We start from the raw sequence: 15307 nt of genomic DNA on the forward strand, positions 1-15307 counted from the left end.
AAAGATATAGAAATTCTGTTAAAATTCTCTAAGCTTTGTCTGTATACACAACCCCAAGCATCTACACTTTGGAACACTGACTTCCATTCTTTAGTATCTGTGCTTCTGGGATGCCCATCCTCAAACGTTGCTCTTGGATAAACTCTCTTTAAACTAGATTCTGACCTTTTCGATTATTTTAGGTTGAGAGACTATTAAGATACTTCATGATTTCATGGGAGATGTGATTGTATACGTCCATGACTGGCCATCAGCAGACCTAAGCCCCCTAGTTCTGCCACCACCTGGTTTCTGACCTTTCCTACAAGGTTCCCCTACCCCCTCCCAAGGTCAGGCCCACGTGGAGGCCATACCTGGAGGCCATACCTTGCGGGTTGCAAGGTCAGAGTGCCCGTGAGTCTCATGTGCCTTACTCTGCAAGATGAAGAGTTTGGATAGAATTAAGCAGACATCACGCAGACAGCACCCTTATGTTTTTGGCTCTATCTACTTCACACCTGTAGTAGTATTCGCTTACTATACTTTCTTTAAAAGTCTACTGTAAAAGAAAACTTTGTATCACTACAGTAAATACTGCAAGTTGAAGGCAACAACAACAAAACCCTGTAGAATGCAAACAAAACAGTGTTATAAAATTCTTGCCAGGTACTACTATCTGCCAAGGCTCAGAGGCTGAGGCCTCTTCATACTTTGTGAAGAAGGGAAATTAGCACATGCTGGTGAGATGGTAACAACATACTACACTCAAATGAGACATTCTGCACACTCTCAGGACTACGAGAGTTGAACAGAGTCATTTGGTGCTGTGTGTGTGGGTAGCATCAGCCATTTGGGGTACCCCGGCACCCATTCCTCACTTTGGGAAACACTGGATTCGATCATCGCCCTAGAAGGGACCTGGAAGATTACCTGCCCCACCCATCATTTGTGGATGGATGAGCTGGGCCAGGTGTGGAAAGGGCTGTCACGCCCTTGCCCTCGCAACGGGGAGATCTGTGCCTGACTGTGCTTGTGCAGCGTCATGGCAACCGGCTGAAACGTGGAGAGCTCCACCAGTGTGGCCGCGGGACCCCAGCCACAGCCGGCTCACACACAGACCACCTTTGTGGACTGTAGTCCGTACTTTTAAGCTCAGTTCTAATACATCTATGCATGTTTTTGGACTGGCCCTCTGCTGGCCAGTCACATTTTTTTGGAACAGGGTGTGTCACTTACAAGTGGATTCTGGTGCCTTCAAAACATTCAGATTCCTCCAAAACACTGCTGTTACTCTCTTTGATCCACAAAGAAAGTGAAGCTGCTCCTTTCCATCGGTCCGAAGAGGTAACACTTGTAACAAATGTGTCTAGTGCCATTAAAGAGGTTTAAAAAACCCAAAATATACTGTTGTAAGTCCTGGTTTCCCCAAAAAAAAAAAAAAGATTATCGCGTAAGTTATTTAGAAAGAACAAGATGAAGCCTTAAGGCACTGGGATGTTTTTGTTCCTCCTTTCTATGTTCATCCTCAAATTCAATACCACAGTCCTTACTTTAACCCTGACCACCTGCCTCCTTGCTCCCCTTTGCCAGTTCCTGAGTGGCAGATCCAACGGCTTGGGCCAAAATTACTTGGAATTACCTGTAGTTGCCTCAAATATGCTGTATTTGGCGCATCCAACAGCTATTGCTGAAGAACAGCCCTCCCTTCCCCAACTTATCTACTTAAAATAACAAGCACTTATTATTGTTTACGAGTCTACAGATCAGCTGGGTGCTTCTGGGTTGGCTGGGCTCACTCATGTGTTCGCAGTTAGCTGAGTATTGGGTGGGAAGCTTTGCTGTATCTGCTTTTCCCAGCCATGATTTCTTTTATTTTATTTTTTTTTTTTTTTGAGACAGAGTCTCATTCTGTCACCCTGAGTAGAGTGCAGTGGCATCATCACGGATCACTGCAACTTCAAACTCCTGGGCTCAAGCGATCCTCCTTCCTCAGCCTCCTGAGTAGCTGGGACTACAGGCATGTGCCACCACACCTGGCTAATTTTTCTAGTTTTTGAAGAGACGAGTCTCACTCTTGCTCAGGCTGGTCTCGAACTACTGACCTCAAGCGATCCTCCCGCCTTGGCCTCCCAGAGTGCTAGGATTACAGCCCTGATTTAAGAAGCCTTTTTTCCTTTTTAGCAGGAGGACAGTCTTTCTCAACACCATCCCTGTGTCTTCTCCCTGCACCCTGGCTGGGGTCTGTCCATCCTGGTTCTTTCAACAGAAGGTTAAACGTGGGAGACTTCTCATGGATCAGCATGGATTGCAGCTGGGTCCTCTGTGTTGAAGTCTGCCACAGTTTACCCTTCTAACCACGCATCCATTTTCTTCCACCTCTTATGGCACACATAATTTCGAATGCCCTTTACCTCATTCATCCCTCTGAGTGGGTGTAAGCTTTTGGGAGCAAAGAACACATTGCCTTTCCTCTGTTGTATCACCAGCATCTAGCCCAATGCATTATACACAGAAGGTACTGGGTAAATATTTGATGACTGAAATAAATGAGTGAATGAATGAATGAAGTTATTGATGAAACCAGGGAGGAGGCACAATGAGGTCTTCATGACCCACAGAAGTAAATAATAACTGGAGTTTCCTCTCCTTATTTTTGTCCTGTCACTTTAAGCCCCATTGAACTCCAAATGATGTACAGACATGGTCTGTTGGGCTTAGTTCTTAACAGTACCAATGCTCACTTAAATGTTCTTAACCTATTTCAGCAGATACTACAGGTCTGCATCTGGTTGCAGATGCTTGGCTTCCCCAGGAAGCAGCTGTAACAGGAGAAGCAAGTGCATTCCAGGAAGATCTGGGGAGGGGGCCTCTTGGTTCTGATTTATTTTCCCACTTGATTTACTAGACTCGGATTCCTAGTGTCTTACAGCCCCCATTGGTTGATGCTCAGTCCCCCAGAATCACACTTGTTCCCTTTGACCTTGTGTACGTTACTTGATGCCAGGGGACACTGTGATCCACAGCCTTATCTCCCTGTGAGTATGTGAGCAGCGGTTTCCAAGGTTAGAATAAAGGGGAGAGTGATGGTGGGGAGATTCCTGGCCTCCTTTCTACAAACTCCAATCAGGAGGAGGATAGGATTAATGGGTATTTATCTAATAAGCTGTCCTGCTGGCATAGAATAAGAATTTCCAAGGTGCAGCCACACAGCCTTGATGTTTACAGCTATTCTTTTGTGAGGGAGGAGGCGTCAACATTGTGGATCCTCACGCAGGGCAGCAGGTCTCAGCCCCGGCTGCGTGTCTAGTCACTGGGGAGCCTGATCCCAGTAGAGTTGCCAGTTTCGTTGGTCTGGGGTGTAGCCTGAGACTCAGGATTTTTAAATCTCCCGGGTAACTCCAGTGTGCAAAGCTGAAAACCACTACTTTAGTTTATCCATTCTATCTCAGGAAAGGGAAAATAATTATAATCTATGTTAGAATTATTTGAATTTTCGTGGTTATTAAAGCACATTCTAGAAAGTGAATTATAGTCAGGTGAAAATAGCCGAGGTTCGTCAGGGGGTGAAAATAAACATCTCAGATGTTCTTCTGCATCAGTGTGGCTGCCCTCCTTTCTGTTATCACCCCCTCCTCCATCTCACCAAACTGTCTTGAGAATAATAATTGTGAGAAGAAACAACAAATGTCCTAACACTTGAATTAGCAGCCACATTCTTTCATTTGCTCCTCGTACCAGTAAAGTTGTCTAAGAAACAAGCTATTCCTCAGTTCAGAGTGATGAGGGAGAAGCTGATGGGCTCAGCTGGGATCAGGCGCCCACCCTGGCCTGCCAGCGGATTCTGTAAGCTGGGCAGGTATGCCTGGGCCCACCCGCCACCTGTGCTGCCGTGACTCGCTGCGGCCCGCTGCGCTGTCCGGAGGACTGTTTCAGCAAGTCAGGGCGCGTTCCCCTGCCCTGTAGGAAAGCCCCTGCAGACTGAGCCGCTGCCAGAACATGCTCCCGGAATAGAGATGCAGAAGAAAGGGAGCTTGGGGGCCAGAGGCCGGCTGCTTGCCTGCTTGGTGCGGGGATGAGGGGTGCAGACAACTCAGTGGCCTGGGCCCTGGGCCCGGTGCTCTTACTTTGCGCCTTTCCTGGAATCCACTTGGGTTCTTGTCTTTCCATTGTGATTCTGCCTTGGGCCTGTTGCACTTCATTAGAACACGGTTTATTTTACAGTAGCTACATTTTAATCTGCTTCGAAAACCCTCTAGTGTCATTTTCATGCTTTTAGGTGGATTTCTCTTCTGCCTGTGACACTGCCTTCCAAGATAGATTGATTGTTACTAGTTTCAAGGAGTGGTGCTTTTTGCGCTTGTCCCAGATTCTGGGGCTTTCCTGATCACGGGGGTGGTGTTCCCTGTGAAAACAACTGAGTTGCAAATGGCTTGGGGCTGAGACACATTGCATCTTGAGTAAGCTCAGTGCTTCAGTCAGAATCAAAATGCAAGTCTTCTGAGTTTTAATCGATTGCTTTTTTTTCTTCTGCCCAAGTGAGTTCAATTTTTTTCTTTTCCATATTTCTTTTGTAGGGGTTCAGCTGTTGCAAAAATAATTGGTAATAATGTCAAGAAACTTCAGAAATTTTCCTCTACAGTCAAGATGTGGGTCTTTGAAGAAACAGTTAATGGGAGAAAACTGACAGACATCATAAATAATGACCATGAAAATGTAAAATATCTTCCCGGACACAAGCTGCCAGAAAATGTGGTAAGACTTTGGGGTGAAAAGTACATTGAGTTCATTTTCCTGAGCAGCACTTGGAACTTAGAAATGGGAAAGCTTCTTCCCTTTTCCCTAGTTTCTTTCTACTACCAATTGGATGGTTGGATTTGGTTTTCCTAACTCTGGACTGGGCTTTTTTATTTATTTATTTTTTTCAGACAGAGTCTCGCTCTGTTGCCCGGGCTAGAGTGCTGTGGCGTCAGCCTAGCTCACAGCAACCTCAAACTCCTGGACTCAATCAATCCTGCTGCCTCAGCCTCCTGAGTAGCTGGGACTACAGGCAGGCACCACCATACCTGGCTAATTTTTAAAATTTTTTTTGTAGAGACAAGGGTCTCACTATGTTGCCCAGGCTGGTCTCAAACTCCTGGACTCAATCAATCCTCCTGCCTCAGCCTCCTGAGTAGCTGGGACTACAGGCAGGTGCCATGACTCCAGGCTAATTTTTCTATTTTTAGTAGAGACAGGGTCTCACTCTTGCTCAGGCTGGTCTCAAAACTCCTGACCTCAAGCGATCCTCTGCCTTAGCCTCCCAGAGTGGTAGGATTACAGGTGTGAGCCACTGCACCCGGCCCATCATTTTAAATTAATTACCTCTTTAAAGAGAAATACAGTCATATCCTGAGGTACTGGGGGTTAGGACTTCAACATATGAATTTGGAGCGGGGGACACAATATAGCCCATAATAGGCTTCTTCCTTGATATTCAAAATGCTTGTCACGTCGAGCTGGAACTAATATCCTTGCCTTCAGCTGTTCGTGTTCCCCAAGTAGCTCCTGAAATACCCTTTCTGAATGCGCACAACTGTGATCAGCTTGCCAGGACCGCTAATGCACTGGTCTGTAATTAAAATCGGGGTCAAGACCTAAATTACAGAAGGAGATAGAAGAAAATGGGAAATTGTAAGACTGACAGTTTAAAATTCAAGCTTATTAGGTCTGGGAGAGAAAAATACGGGTTATTGCCTGACCTTGTTCTACTGACTTGCAGAGGCAAAAAAGAAAAGAGCTTGGGGAGTGAAAAGGGTGTACCCTGCTGCTTGTTGGAGTGGGATTTATGAACTTGCCAGATTCACCCTCTGGTGACTTTCTGTCACAGTCTGTTTGAAAACCGGACAGTTGTGGCCGCCTGATTCCTATGGTTAACCTGAGAAACTCATCCCCTTTGTTAAATACCCATTACTGCATGTATTCACTCTTCAAACCCTGTGAGCCCGTACCGTGCACACAAGGCCCGATGCTGGTGCTGGCGACAGGAAGAAAAACAAGACGGCGCTGCTTTCTTCAGGGAGTTGAGCAGGGGAGTCTGGTTTATAACCAATAAATGTGGGGAAGTTTGGAGATATAAGGGCCTAGCTTACTGAAGATTTTTATTTGGCTTTTAGTTATAGTGTTTGTTGGTGTCAAGCACTGTGTTAGTACATATATTGTCTCATTTAATCCTCTCAATGACCTGCTTAGGTTGTTACTATTTGTTTTTCTATTATGATGATGATTCTGATGACACAGGGGAGAAAACCGAGACTGAGAAAGCCTAGTGAACTTGTCCAAGGTCACACAGCTAGGGGCCACAGTTGGGACTGGGTTCCTGGAGGGCTCATCCCTGAGCCTCCTGAATCTGTCGCCTTCCAGACAGTGATGACTTTCTCTTCCACATCACTGAAGGGTGAGCCAGCGGTTGCCCGCAGTTACTGTTGGTGCAGTTGGTTGGGGCAGGAAGGATCCCTAGCATCGTGAGTCCAAATATCTGCTGGAAAGAATAAAAGGGGAGTCTATTCCCACTGCAGTGGGAGGCCGCTGGTGTCATCTCTAATCCATCTTTGTGACAGTCCTTTGAGCCTCACTTTCTCATTTTTCTCAGCATTGATTGCCCCACCCTTCCGTAAACTACACACTTCACTCTCATGTCCCTCCCACACAGCTTTGTGCCAGGCCTTGCGTACCCGTCTATCTGCCTCCGCCTGCCCCACGTGTGTGACCCTGACTTTCTGGTTCTCTGTTCACCCCTAGTACCTAGCACAGTGCTTTTCCTACAGTCGATGCTCAGGGAGTGCTGGGGGAAGTGAATCTGCCAAGCGGTTCTATGAAGCGAGAGCCTGTGCCATGACCAGGGAGGGTGGCAGGGAAGGAGCTGACACAGAGGAGTCGAGAACCATTGCCACCGAGAGCCTGGCCTCACGCCGACTGACTCCAGCACCCACCCGTCACTGAGTGTAGACAGAGGCCTAAGAAAGGAAGAAAAATTCACTCCTAGGCCTCTACTGATGTCGAATAGGTCTCTCAAACTTATTCCTCCGTTTAACTGAAATTTAGTGTCCTTTGACCAATATCTCCCAAATCCTCCACTCCCAGCCTCTGGTAACCACCTATAAGGCTAGTTTCCAGTCGTTTTTTTTCCTTGTGAATTCAAACAGGAGAGACTTGTTGCATTTTGTCAACACAGGATTGCTATTTATGGTGTCGGTCAGTTCATGTGCTGACTTGAGATTGTGAGTCCTTTTTGCCTGGGGCCCCCACACTGCTGCCCACTGGACCCTTCCCAGGTCCCATGTGACGCCCTTCCCACATGGGGACCTTCTGTTACAAGGACTTCACTGTGTCGTCACCTGCTCGCCAAAAACTGGACGGGTCTGGATTTGTGATTTCCCCTCAGACCTGAATGAAAAGAACCCTTGTTATCTCCTGTCACTGCAAGATAAAAATTGTTGATTCTTTTTTATAGGTCTCTATTCAGAGCCTGTGTTTAGAGCTCCTCTAGGCAGAGGGCTCTTCCGCCTTCTTGTTCCAGCTTCAACTAGCATCAGTGTGACACCAGGCTTTAGATTACAGCGTCCCCTGTGAAATATAGTCGTCATTGCCACCCATCTTTGTCTTCCAAGGCTCTGCCTGCTTTTTTGAAAAACTGCTTTACTGAGATACAGTCCACAGACCATACAACCCGATGGTTTTTAGTGTGTTCACATATTTGTGCAACTGTCACTGCAATCGATGAGAACATTTTCATCACCTTGAAAAGAAATGTACCTTTAGTAGTCACCTCCTATTTTCTCCCATTGCCCGCCCAGCTCTAGGCAACCAGTAATCTACTTTCTATCTCTGTAGATTTGCTTATTCTCAACATTTCATACAAATGGCATCATACAACATATGGTCTACTGGGACAGCTTCATGCACTTAGCGTAATGTTGTCAAGGCTCACCCACGTTATATCATGTACCAATGATTACCACGTTATATCACGTACCAATACTTCATTCATTCCTTCCTATGGCTGAACACTGTCCTATTGTACGGATGTACCACATTTTGCTTATCCATTCATCAGCTGATGGACATTTGGGTTGTTCCACTCTTTAGCTATTACGAATAATGCTGCTGTGAACCTTTATGTACAATGTTTTGTGTGAATGTCTGTTTTCAGTTATTTTGAGTATATACCTAGGAATGGAATTTCTGGGTCCTACAGTTACTCCGTGTTTAACTTTTTGAGGAATTGCCAGACTTTTTTACAAAGTGGCTGTATCATTTTAAATTCCCATCGGTAGCATATGAGGGTTCCAATTTCTCCACATTCTCACCAGCACTTATCTGGGTTTTTAATGCTAACCATTCTAGTGGGTGTGACATGGTATCTCATTGATCATTTGGATTTTCATTTGCCTGATCGCTATGTTGGACATCTTTTCATGTGCTAATTGGCCATTTGTATATCTTTGGAGAAATGTGTATTCAGATCCCTTGCCCATTTTAAAAATTGGATTGTCTTTTTATTATTGAGTTGTAAGAATTTGTTATATATTCTAGATATAAGTCCCTTCCCAGATATGATTTACAATTATTTTCTTCTGTTCTGTGGGTTATCTTTTTACTTGCTTGATGGTAAAGTTTTTAATTTTGAAGTCCAACTTAAACATTTTTTCTCTCCTGCTAACTCTTTGGATATGGTTTCTTGCATGGGTCTGTGTTCACGGATGTTTCCTTAGCAGCTAGAATAGTGCTTGGCATTATTTGTGGTCTGAATAAATGCCAAGGATACTGGGAATGGTGAAGAAGAACAAACCCTGGTGAAGAGGTTTTTAGGTGATAATCACGTAGGAAATGAGGTTAGGCCAAGATTTTTTTTTTTAAGTTGGTCATTTACATTTAGGTAATACAGTTGGAGTAATATCTATTAATTTTGGCTGACAGGCTTCTGAATATTAGAATATTATTTCAATGGGAAGCCTCAGGGTTGACTCTTTTTCTCCCTGGCTTTAGCTCTCTGATTTTCGTTAGAGGAGTTCCTCAAATTTTAGTGCTCATCAGAGTCACTGAGAGAGTCCAGCAGGAATACCTGGGCCCTCTCCTACAGTTTCCAATTCAGTAGGTCTCAGGTAAGGCCCACGAATTTGCATTTCTCTCAAGTTCCCAGGTAATGGGGATGCTGTTTTTTCAGAAATGACACTTTGGGAACCACTGGTGTCCATAATAAGTTGGTATTATTGGTGTAGTACTGGGGAATCCAGGCAGTTAACAGCTGTTTTTCCAGAAGCAGCCTCACTCACCAACAGTGGTGTGTTTATATAAGAATCATCAGGTAAGGCTGTCTGTATCTGAGGATCTTTTTTTTTACATTAGCACCTAGGATGTAAATTTCACCAAAGGTCTTGGCTGAAAGTGACGTGAGGAGAACAGAAGGAAATTATAATGTTTTTGAACTTCTACCATGTCCCAGGTACTGTGTTGCTATATGTTTTACTTAATATTGTATTTAATCTGAATACTCATTCCCCAGAGAATGTAGATGAGTTGCCCTTGGTGTCTAGTTAGTTAATTGACAACACAGCCACACTGTGATGTACCACCTGGCTCATGGCAGCTAGACCATTTTTTAAAAATTTATTAATTTGTTTTTATTGATATATATTAGATATACATATTTTTGGGTTACATGTGACAATTTGATACAGTCATATAATCAGGGTAGATGGGATATTCATCACCATGTGTACCTTTTTCTTTCTTTCTTTTCTTTTCTTTACTTTCCTTTTCTTTCCTTTCCTTTCCTTTCCTTTCCTTCCTTCCTATTTCCTTCCTTCCTTTCTTTTTTGGAGTTGGTGGTGAGGGGGTCTCACTGTTTTGCCCAGACTGGCCTTAAACTCATGATCCTCCTGCCTCAGCCTCCTGAGTAGCTGCAATTACAGGCGCGTACCACTGCATCCAGCAGCTAGACCACTTTTAAACCATGCCATTCTTATGGCATGTTTTTGCATGTAGATTCATACAGACTTGAGCTAGAAATAATATTAATGGTCCTAAGAGATCAGATAAAAATGAGGATAGACTCGGTATCTTTTATTTGGATTATCGTTTATCCCTCATTAATTACTATGATATTGGTATGAAAAGGCATATGGTAATAAGGTTCATGGATTTTAGGGGAAAAAACTTCATTTGAATCATATGAAAATTCTTGTAATACTATATAAAAACAGATTAAAAAGTATGACTTTAATTCCATAAATATGATTTTAGATATTTCCATAAGCTAAAAAAGGGCTTGAGGCCAGGTGTGGTGGCTCATGCCTATAACCCTAGCACTTTGGGAGGCCAAGGTGGAAGGATCACTTGATTATGGGAGTTCAAGATTAGTCTGAGCAACATAGCAAGACTGCATCTCTACAAAAAGTTAAAAAATTAGCAGGGTATGATGATACATATCTGTAGTCCCAGCTACTTGGGAGGCTGAGGCAGGCAGATTGCTTGAGCCTAGGAGTTTGGTTTGAGATTGCAGTGAGCTATGATGATACCACTTGACTCGAGCCCAGATGACAGAACAAGACCCCGTCTCCAAAAAAAAAAAGGACTTGGAATAAAATGTTGGTAGGGATATTATTTCTAGTACTGAGATTATGAGCAGTTCTTATTTTCCTACTTATGCTTTTTCTTCCCCAAATTTGATCCAGTGAGCGTATTTATAGTTATAAATGAATGGAGAAAACATTTTAATTTCAGTTGGCTTTAAAAGCCATTAAATAGCATCTTTGTGGGGTCAAGAAGTAAGTCTGCAATGATGGGAGTGAGGTCTTTTCTTGCCCACTCTGATGACTGCAGATAAGATGTTGATAATGTGTAAAAGCTTTTTGAGTATGCAGTGTATGTACAGTGATAACTAATCTAGTGGATACAAAAGAACCTTCAGGCTTGTCCACATAGACTTTACTAGCTTTCTTTTCAATGATTCTTATTTATTATTAGATTTTTTATTAACTTGGACCCAGAGCACTGGACTCCTGAAAGGCTGGGCATTCAGCAACCAGCCCTGATGCCTTAGTTCTGATACATTTGTCCTACTCGCCATTGTCCTTCCCAGCATATTTCGGGAACTTTAGCAGCGGACACCATCAGAACGATTTTTGGCAGGAGGCTCACAAAATCAGTCAGCCTTTCCAAAGCAGCATCTTGATTATTTTCGGAACAGAAGATAGGGTAGAGGCTTAGCAAAAGGTTTTATTCTGAAAAATGAGATTCAAATTACTTCATTAGCTGAAGAGAACTCATTTTGATACTATGTAAGAGGGATAATGTTCTGTGAATGGACTGTGGGCATATGATATGCATACAAATGCAGCTTGTATTGTATTATTACACATCACCTCTGTAGGTTAAACCCTAAGTATTCCACCAAGGAGGATAAGCCCCCTAATCATGGTGTCCTAGAAACCAGTCATATTTCCTACCACCTGCAGGTTCTTCGATGATTTATTTAAGAAGGAAATGTAAGAGACAGGAAGAGATCCTGACCAATTGGCAGCTTCCTTGATAATGTTTTCTAACATGGGTCATGGGGATGGGCTGACTTTTTAAAAGTTAAGGATTTATAGGAGGGAGGCAGATTTTTATGGTGAATGATCTCTTTCACTTGTTAAGGTCTTGGTAGTTTCAAAACACTGTCATTTATGTTACTTAATTTGAAAGTGCTCTGTGAAGTAGCTTGGTAGGAAAGGTAATTTTATCCCCTCTCTATATATGGGCTGACTGAGGTCAATGCAGCTACGTCACTTACCGAAGGTTATACAGCTGGTCAGCTGCAGATGCGGAACTCAGACCTTCAGACCTGTATCTTTTCTCTTTAGTTCTGATGTTTTTTCTATTTCATCATGTTGAAAATGCCCTGAAAAGGAGGAAGGGGAGGGGTGTGTGTGTGTCAGAGGTGGATGGGGAAGAGGAGAAACAGTAAGTAGGTCCAGAGAAGTATTCTAGAAAGGTTTTAATTAAAAGTCAGGTTGCCAGGCTCCATTTGAGAGAGGGAGTGAGGAGCATACATCTCCACCTGTGCAGGCTTAGCAATGCAAGAAGGAACGAGGGATCTGAGTTCTTGTGAAGACTGGAGGGGGGATGGGTGGGACCACAGAAAAACACATGAGTTCTGCCGATAAAGGACAGGCAGGGCGATTGTGAGTGGACATTAGGAGGTTAATGGAATAGACTCAGAAACTATTATGTTGAAGGGGCAAGAATCTCCAGGTGTGAGAGGACTAATACAGCAGGTGGATTTCTGGTAATAAATCCTGGTCACCTGTGACTACCCAGCCTAGATTACCTGGAGAAGCCCCTCTGAATAGGAAAAATAGAAATTCCTTGCCTTTGATTGTGTGAGTAAAGAGGGAGAAGTGCTGAGCTTTGGGCTGTGATCTGCTATATGGGGAATGACTCTTTATGTTGCAACTCAAACCAGCTTAAACTAATAATGTTTTGGCTCATGTAACTAAAAATCCAGGTAGGCCTGGTTTCAAGTGCAGCCTGAAACCAGCAGCTTAAATGATGTTAACATAGTCCTTTTTCCTCTCTTTCTCTACTCTGTAGTCCACAAAGTTGGCTTTATCCACATGGGAGCCCCTTGGCGTAGGTTCTCCCCTCACATTTGTAAAATGGTTGCAGCAGTTCCAGACTTCACACCAGCATCCCACGCTGTTCAAGGAAAGACCTATAGCTACTGCTAAAGAGTAAGGAAGCATCTGTTCCCTAGAAGCTCCAGCCTCTGCTGGAGACATCTGCTGGTTTCTCATTGGCTCTGATTGTTTGATGTGCCCACTGACTTGAACAGTTAGGGACTATTCCTGGAATGAGGGAGGGGCTAATTCCACTCAAAGTGCATGGTTAAAATGAGGAAGTGGTAGCTTTTGAAAGGAAATTTAGGGGCACTTTTGCTAGAAAGAAAGGAATAGAAGCTGGGCAATAACTTATAGAAGTCCTCTATACCCACTGAAGGGATAAAGGAATGAAATAACTTCAGATAGGTTTCCTTGGGGGAATTCCTGCATGTGGGAGTAACTCTTAGCATATGTCTTAGTCAAGGTAATAGGCTAAGATATAGCAAGAGACATAGTAATGGTATAAATTAAAGAACACAGGATTTATTTTCCTCTCACATAACAGTGGTCTGGCAGCTTTGCTTCACACTGTCATTCTCGGTCCCATGCTGCGTTTTCCTGTGTGAGAGGGTGTGGAGAAGGCAGCCCACTGTTCTAAGGGCTCTGGCCATAGCGATGCACACCGTTCTCTCACATTCCGCTGAGGAGAGCGTGGTCCACGGCCGTGTGTAAGTGCAAGGGCTGCTGGCTGACCAGTGACCAGCTTACGGTTCTGTGATCACGGAGAAGGGGGAGAAGGAATTTTGGTTAGGAGTTGGTGGTCAGTGTTACAACCCCCTAACCAAGTTTTCTCAGAGGCTTGCCTCTTCCAGACAATGTTCCTATGACAGTTTCCTCAGAGAAAAATCTCCTTCAAGGCTCTTCATTTTGAGAACCAGGAATGCTTCATGGGAATTATATCAATTATAGTTAGGTTTAGGTGCATATGACTAAAAACCTAAAATTACAGTGATCAAAGTAAGTGTGCATTTTTCACTCATGTAAACGACATTGATGGTTAGTACAGCAGCATCATGGTGTCAGGGATGCCTTTTATCCTACTGTTGTGCCATCTCAGCATGTGGTCTCTTCATGGTCCAAGATGACTGTCTGAACTCCAGCCATCTCTTCACATTCCCTCTGGCAAGAGGAAGAAGAGAGACCTTCCAGGACATTTCCCAGAAGTCACAGGCAGCACTTGCGTTTACACTCCATGGGTCAGAACTTAGTTGCGTGGTATACCTAGCTGCAAGGGAGGCTGGGAAGGTAGCCTTCTTTCCTGCCCTTCAGGAGCCTGGCTCAAAACTGGGGGTTCTGTTGCTGAGACAGAAGGGAGAACAGACACTGGATGGCAACAGGAAGTCTCTGCTAGAGACCGTGTGCCCTGGTGTCCTCACTGCATGCCCTCACCTCTGCCCATGTGAAACCCACCTTTGTCCTGAGGAAAAGAAATCCTCGTAATAGCTGACATGTACCGAGTGCATACCAGGTGCTAGACACTGTTCTGTAGCATTTATTCTTCACAGCAGCACTCTCGAAGGAGAGTTTAGTATGGGCCATTTACAAAGGTGCCGCAAGGGCAGGATCAAGGGAGCCGACAGGGCTTGGTGAAGCGCTCAGAGATTAGCAACAGCAAGAAGCCATTGCCACCCCTGACAGGGTAGGGGGAAAGCACGTTACCAAGCCAGCCTGCAGAGGGCTTAGAGACCTGGGAGAGAGGCTGCCTGGCAGGAGGTGTAACTGCAGACGGAAGCTGGGCTGGGACCACTGCCAGCCTGGGCAGGCTGATGAGTACCCTGACCTTCTCAGATATCTCTCCTCTTGCCCTTTGATCTCCTGATAGTGCCCCCACTGGCTGAAGCCAGCTGGAAGCCAGAGACCAAGGGAGCCTGGGGGAATAGTCCACAGAAAGCAGCCTCCTGGGGAGCAGAGTGGGGCAGAGAAGAGCAGAAAATGGTTTGGCAGGGGCGGGATGGTGGGAGAGCAGCCACCCACACGGTGTTGTCCCGACTGCCTTTTACAGACAAGGCAACTGAGGGATGAAGAGGGTAAGTCACTTGCCCAGCTGGTGACAGAGGCAGTACCATCCTGGCTTCAGACCCCCATAAAGAGTAAGGAAGGCAAAGCAAACACCACCCTTGCTGTTCTTGTCTGTCTGCACAGTGCTCTGGCATCTGATAAACCGTCAGTGCACGGAACCATTCGGAGAGACAGATTTTGCTCCGGGAGTAACGGTTCCCTCTGCCTCGTGGTTGCAGGTCGCCATCCCAAATCTCAGCGAGGCCGTGCAGGATGCCGACCTGCTGGTGTTTGTCATTCCCCACCAGTTCATCCACAGGATCTGTGACGAGATCACCGGGAGGGTGCCCAAGGAAGCGCTGGGGATCACCCTCATCAAGGTAAACGAGCGCGGGCAGGCGGGGCAGGCGGGGCAGGCGGGGCAGGGGGAGAAGCATCACTGGACACCGGTAACCGGAAAGTTCCATTTCCTCTCACTGTCATCTGCTTGACATGTGGAGCTGAAGGGGAGGTTGTAGCAGTTTTTTTTATTGTTTTTAAAGATGCCTGGAAGGCAATAAAAAAACACACATACCACAAGCCTCATTTAGCTCAAATTCAGGAGCGGGCTGCTCTCCATTGCAGCGGACTAGCAGCAGTGGCAGCAAAGT

At 45.0% G+C, this 15307-nt stretch overlaps 1 protein-coding gene across 1 annotated transcript in view; it reads left to right on the plus strand.

Moving 5' to 3' along the window:
- GPD1L (glycerol-3-phosphate dehydrogenase 1-like) overlaps positions 1 to 15307 on the plus strand; it is a 65066-nt gene that overhangs the window by 16118 nt on the left and 33641 nt on the right. The window contains exons 2-3 of the mRNA XM_012646871.1: positions 4554 to 4731; positions 14897 to 15037. Of these exons, the coding sequence (XP_012502325.1) occupies positions 4554 to 4731; positions 14897 to 15037 (319 nt within the window). The remainder of the gene's footprint in view (positions 1 to 4553; positions 4732 to 14896; positions 15038 to 15307) is intronic.

Source organism: Propithecus coquereli, unplaced genomic scaffold (genome assembly GCF_000956105.1).
Source record: "Propithecus coquereli isolate 6110/MARCELLA unplaced genomic scaffold, Pcoq_1.0 Scaffold251, whole genome shotgun sequence".
NCBI lineage: Eukaryota > Metazoa > Chordata > Mammalia > Primates > Indriidae > Propithecus > Propithecus coquereli.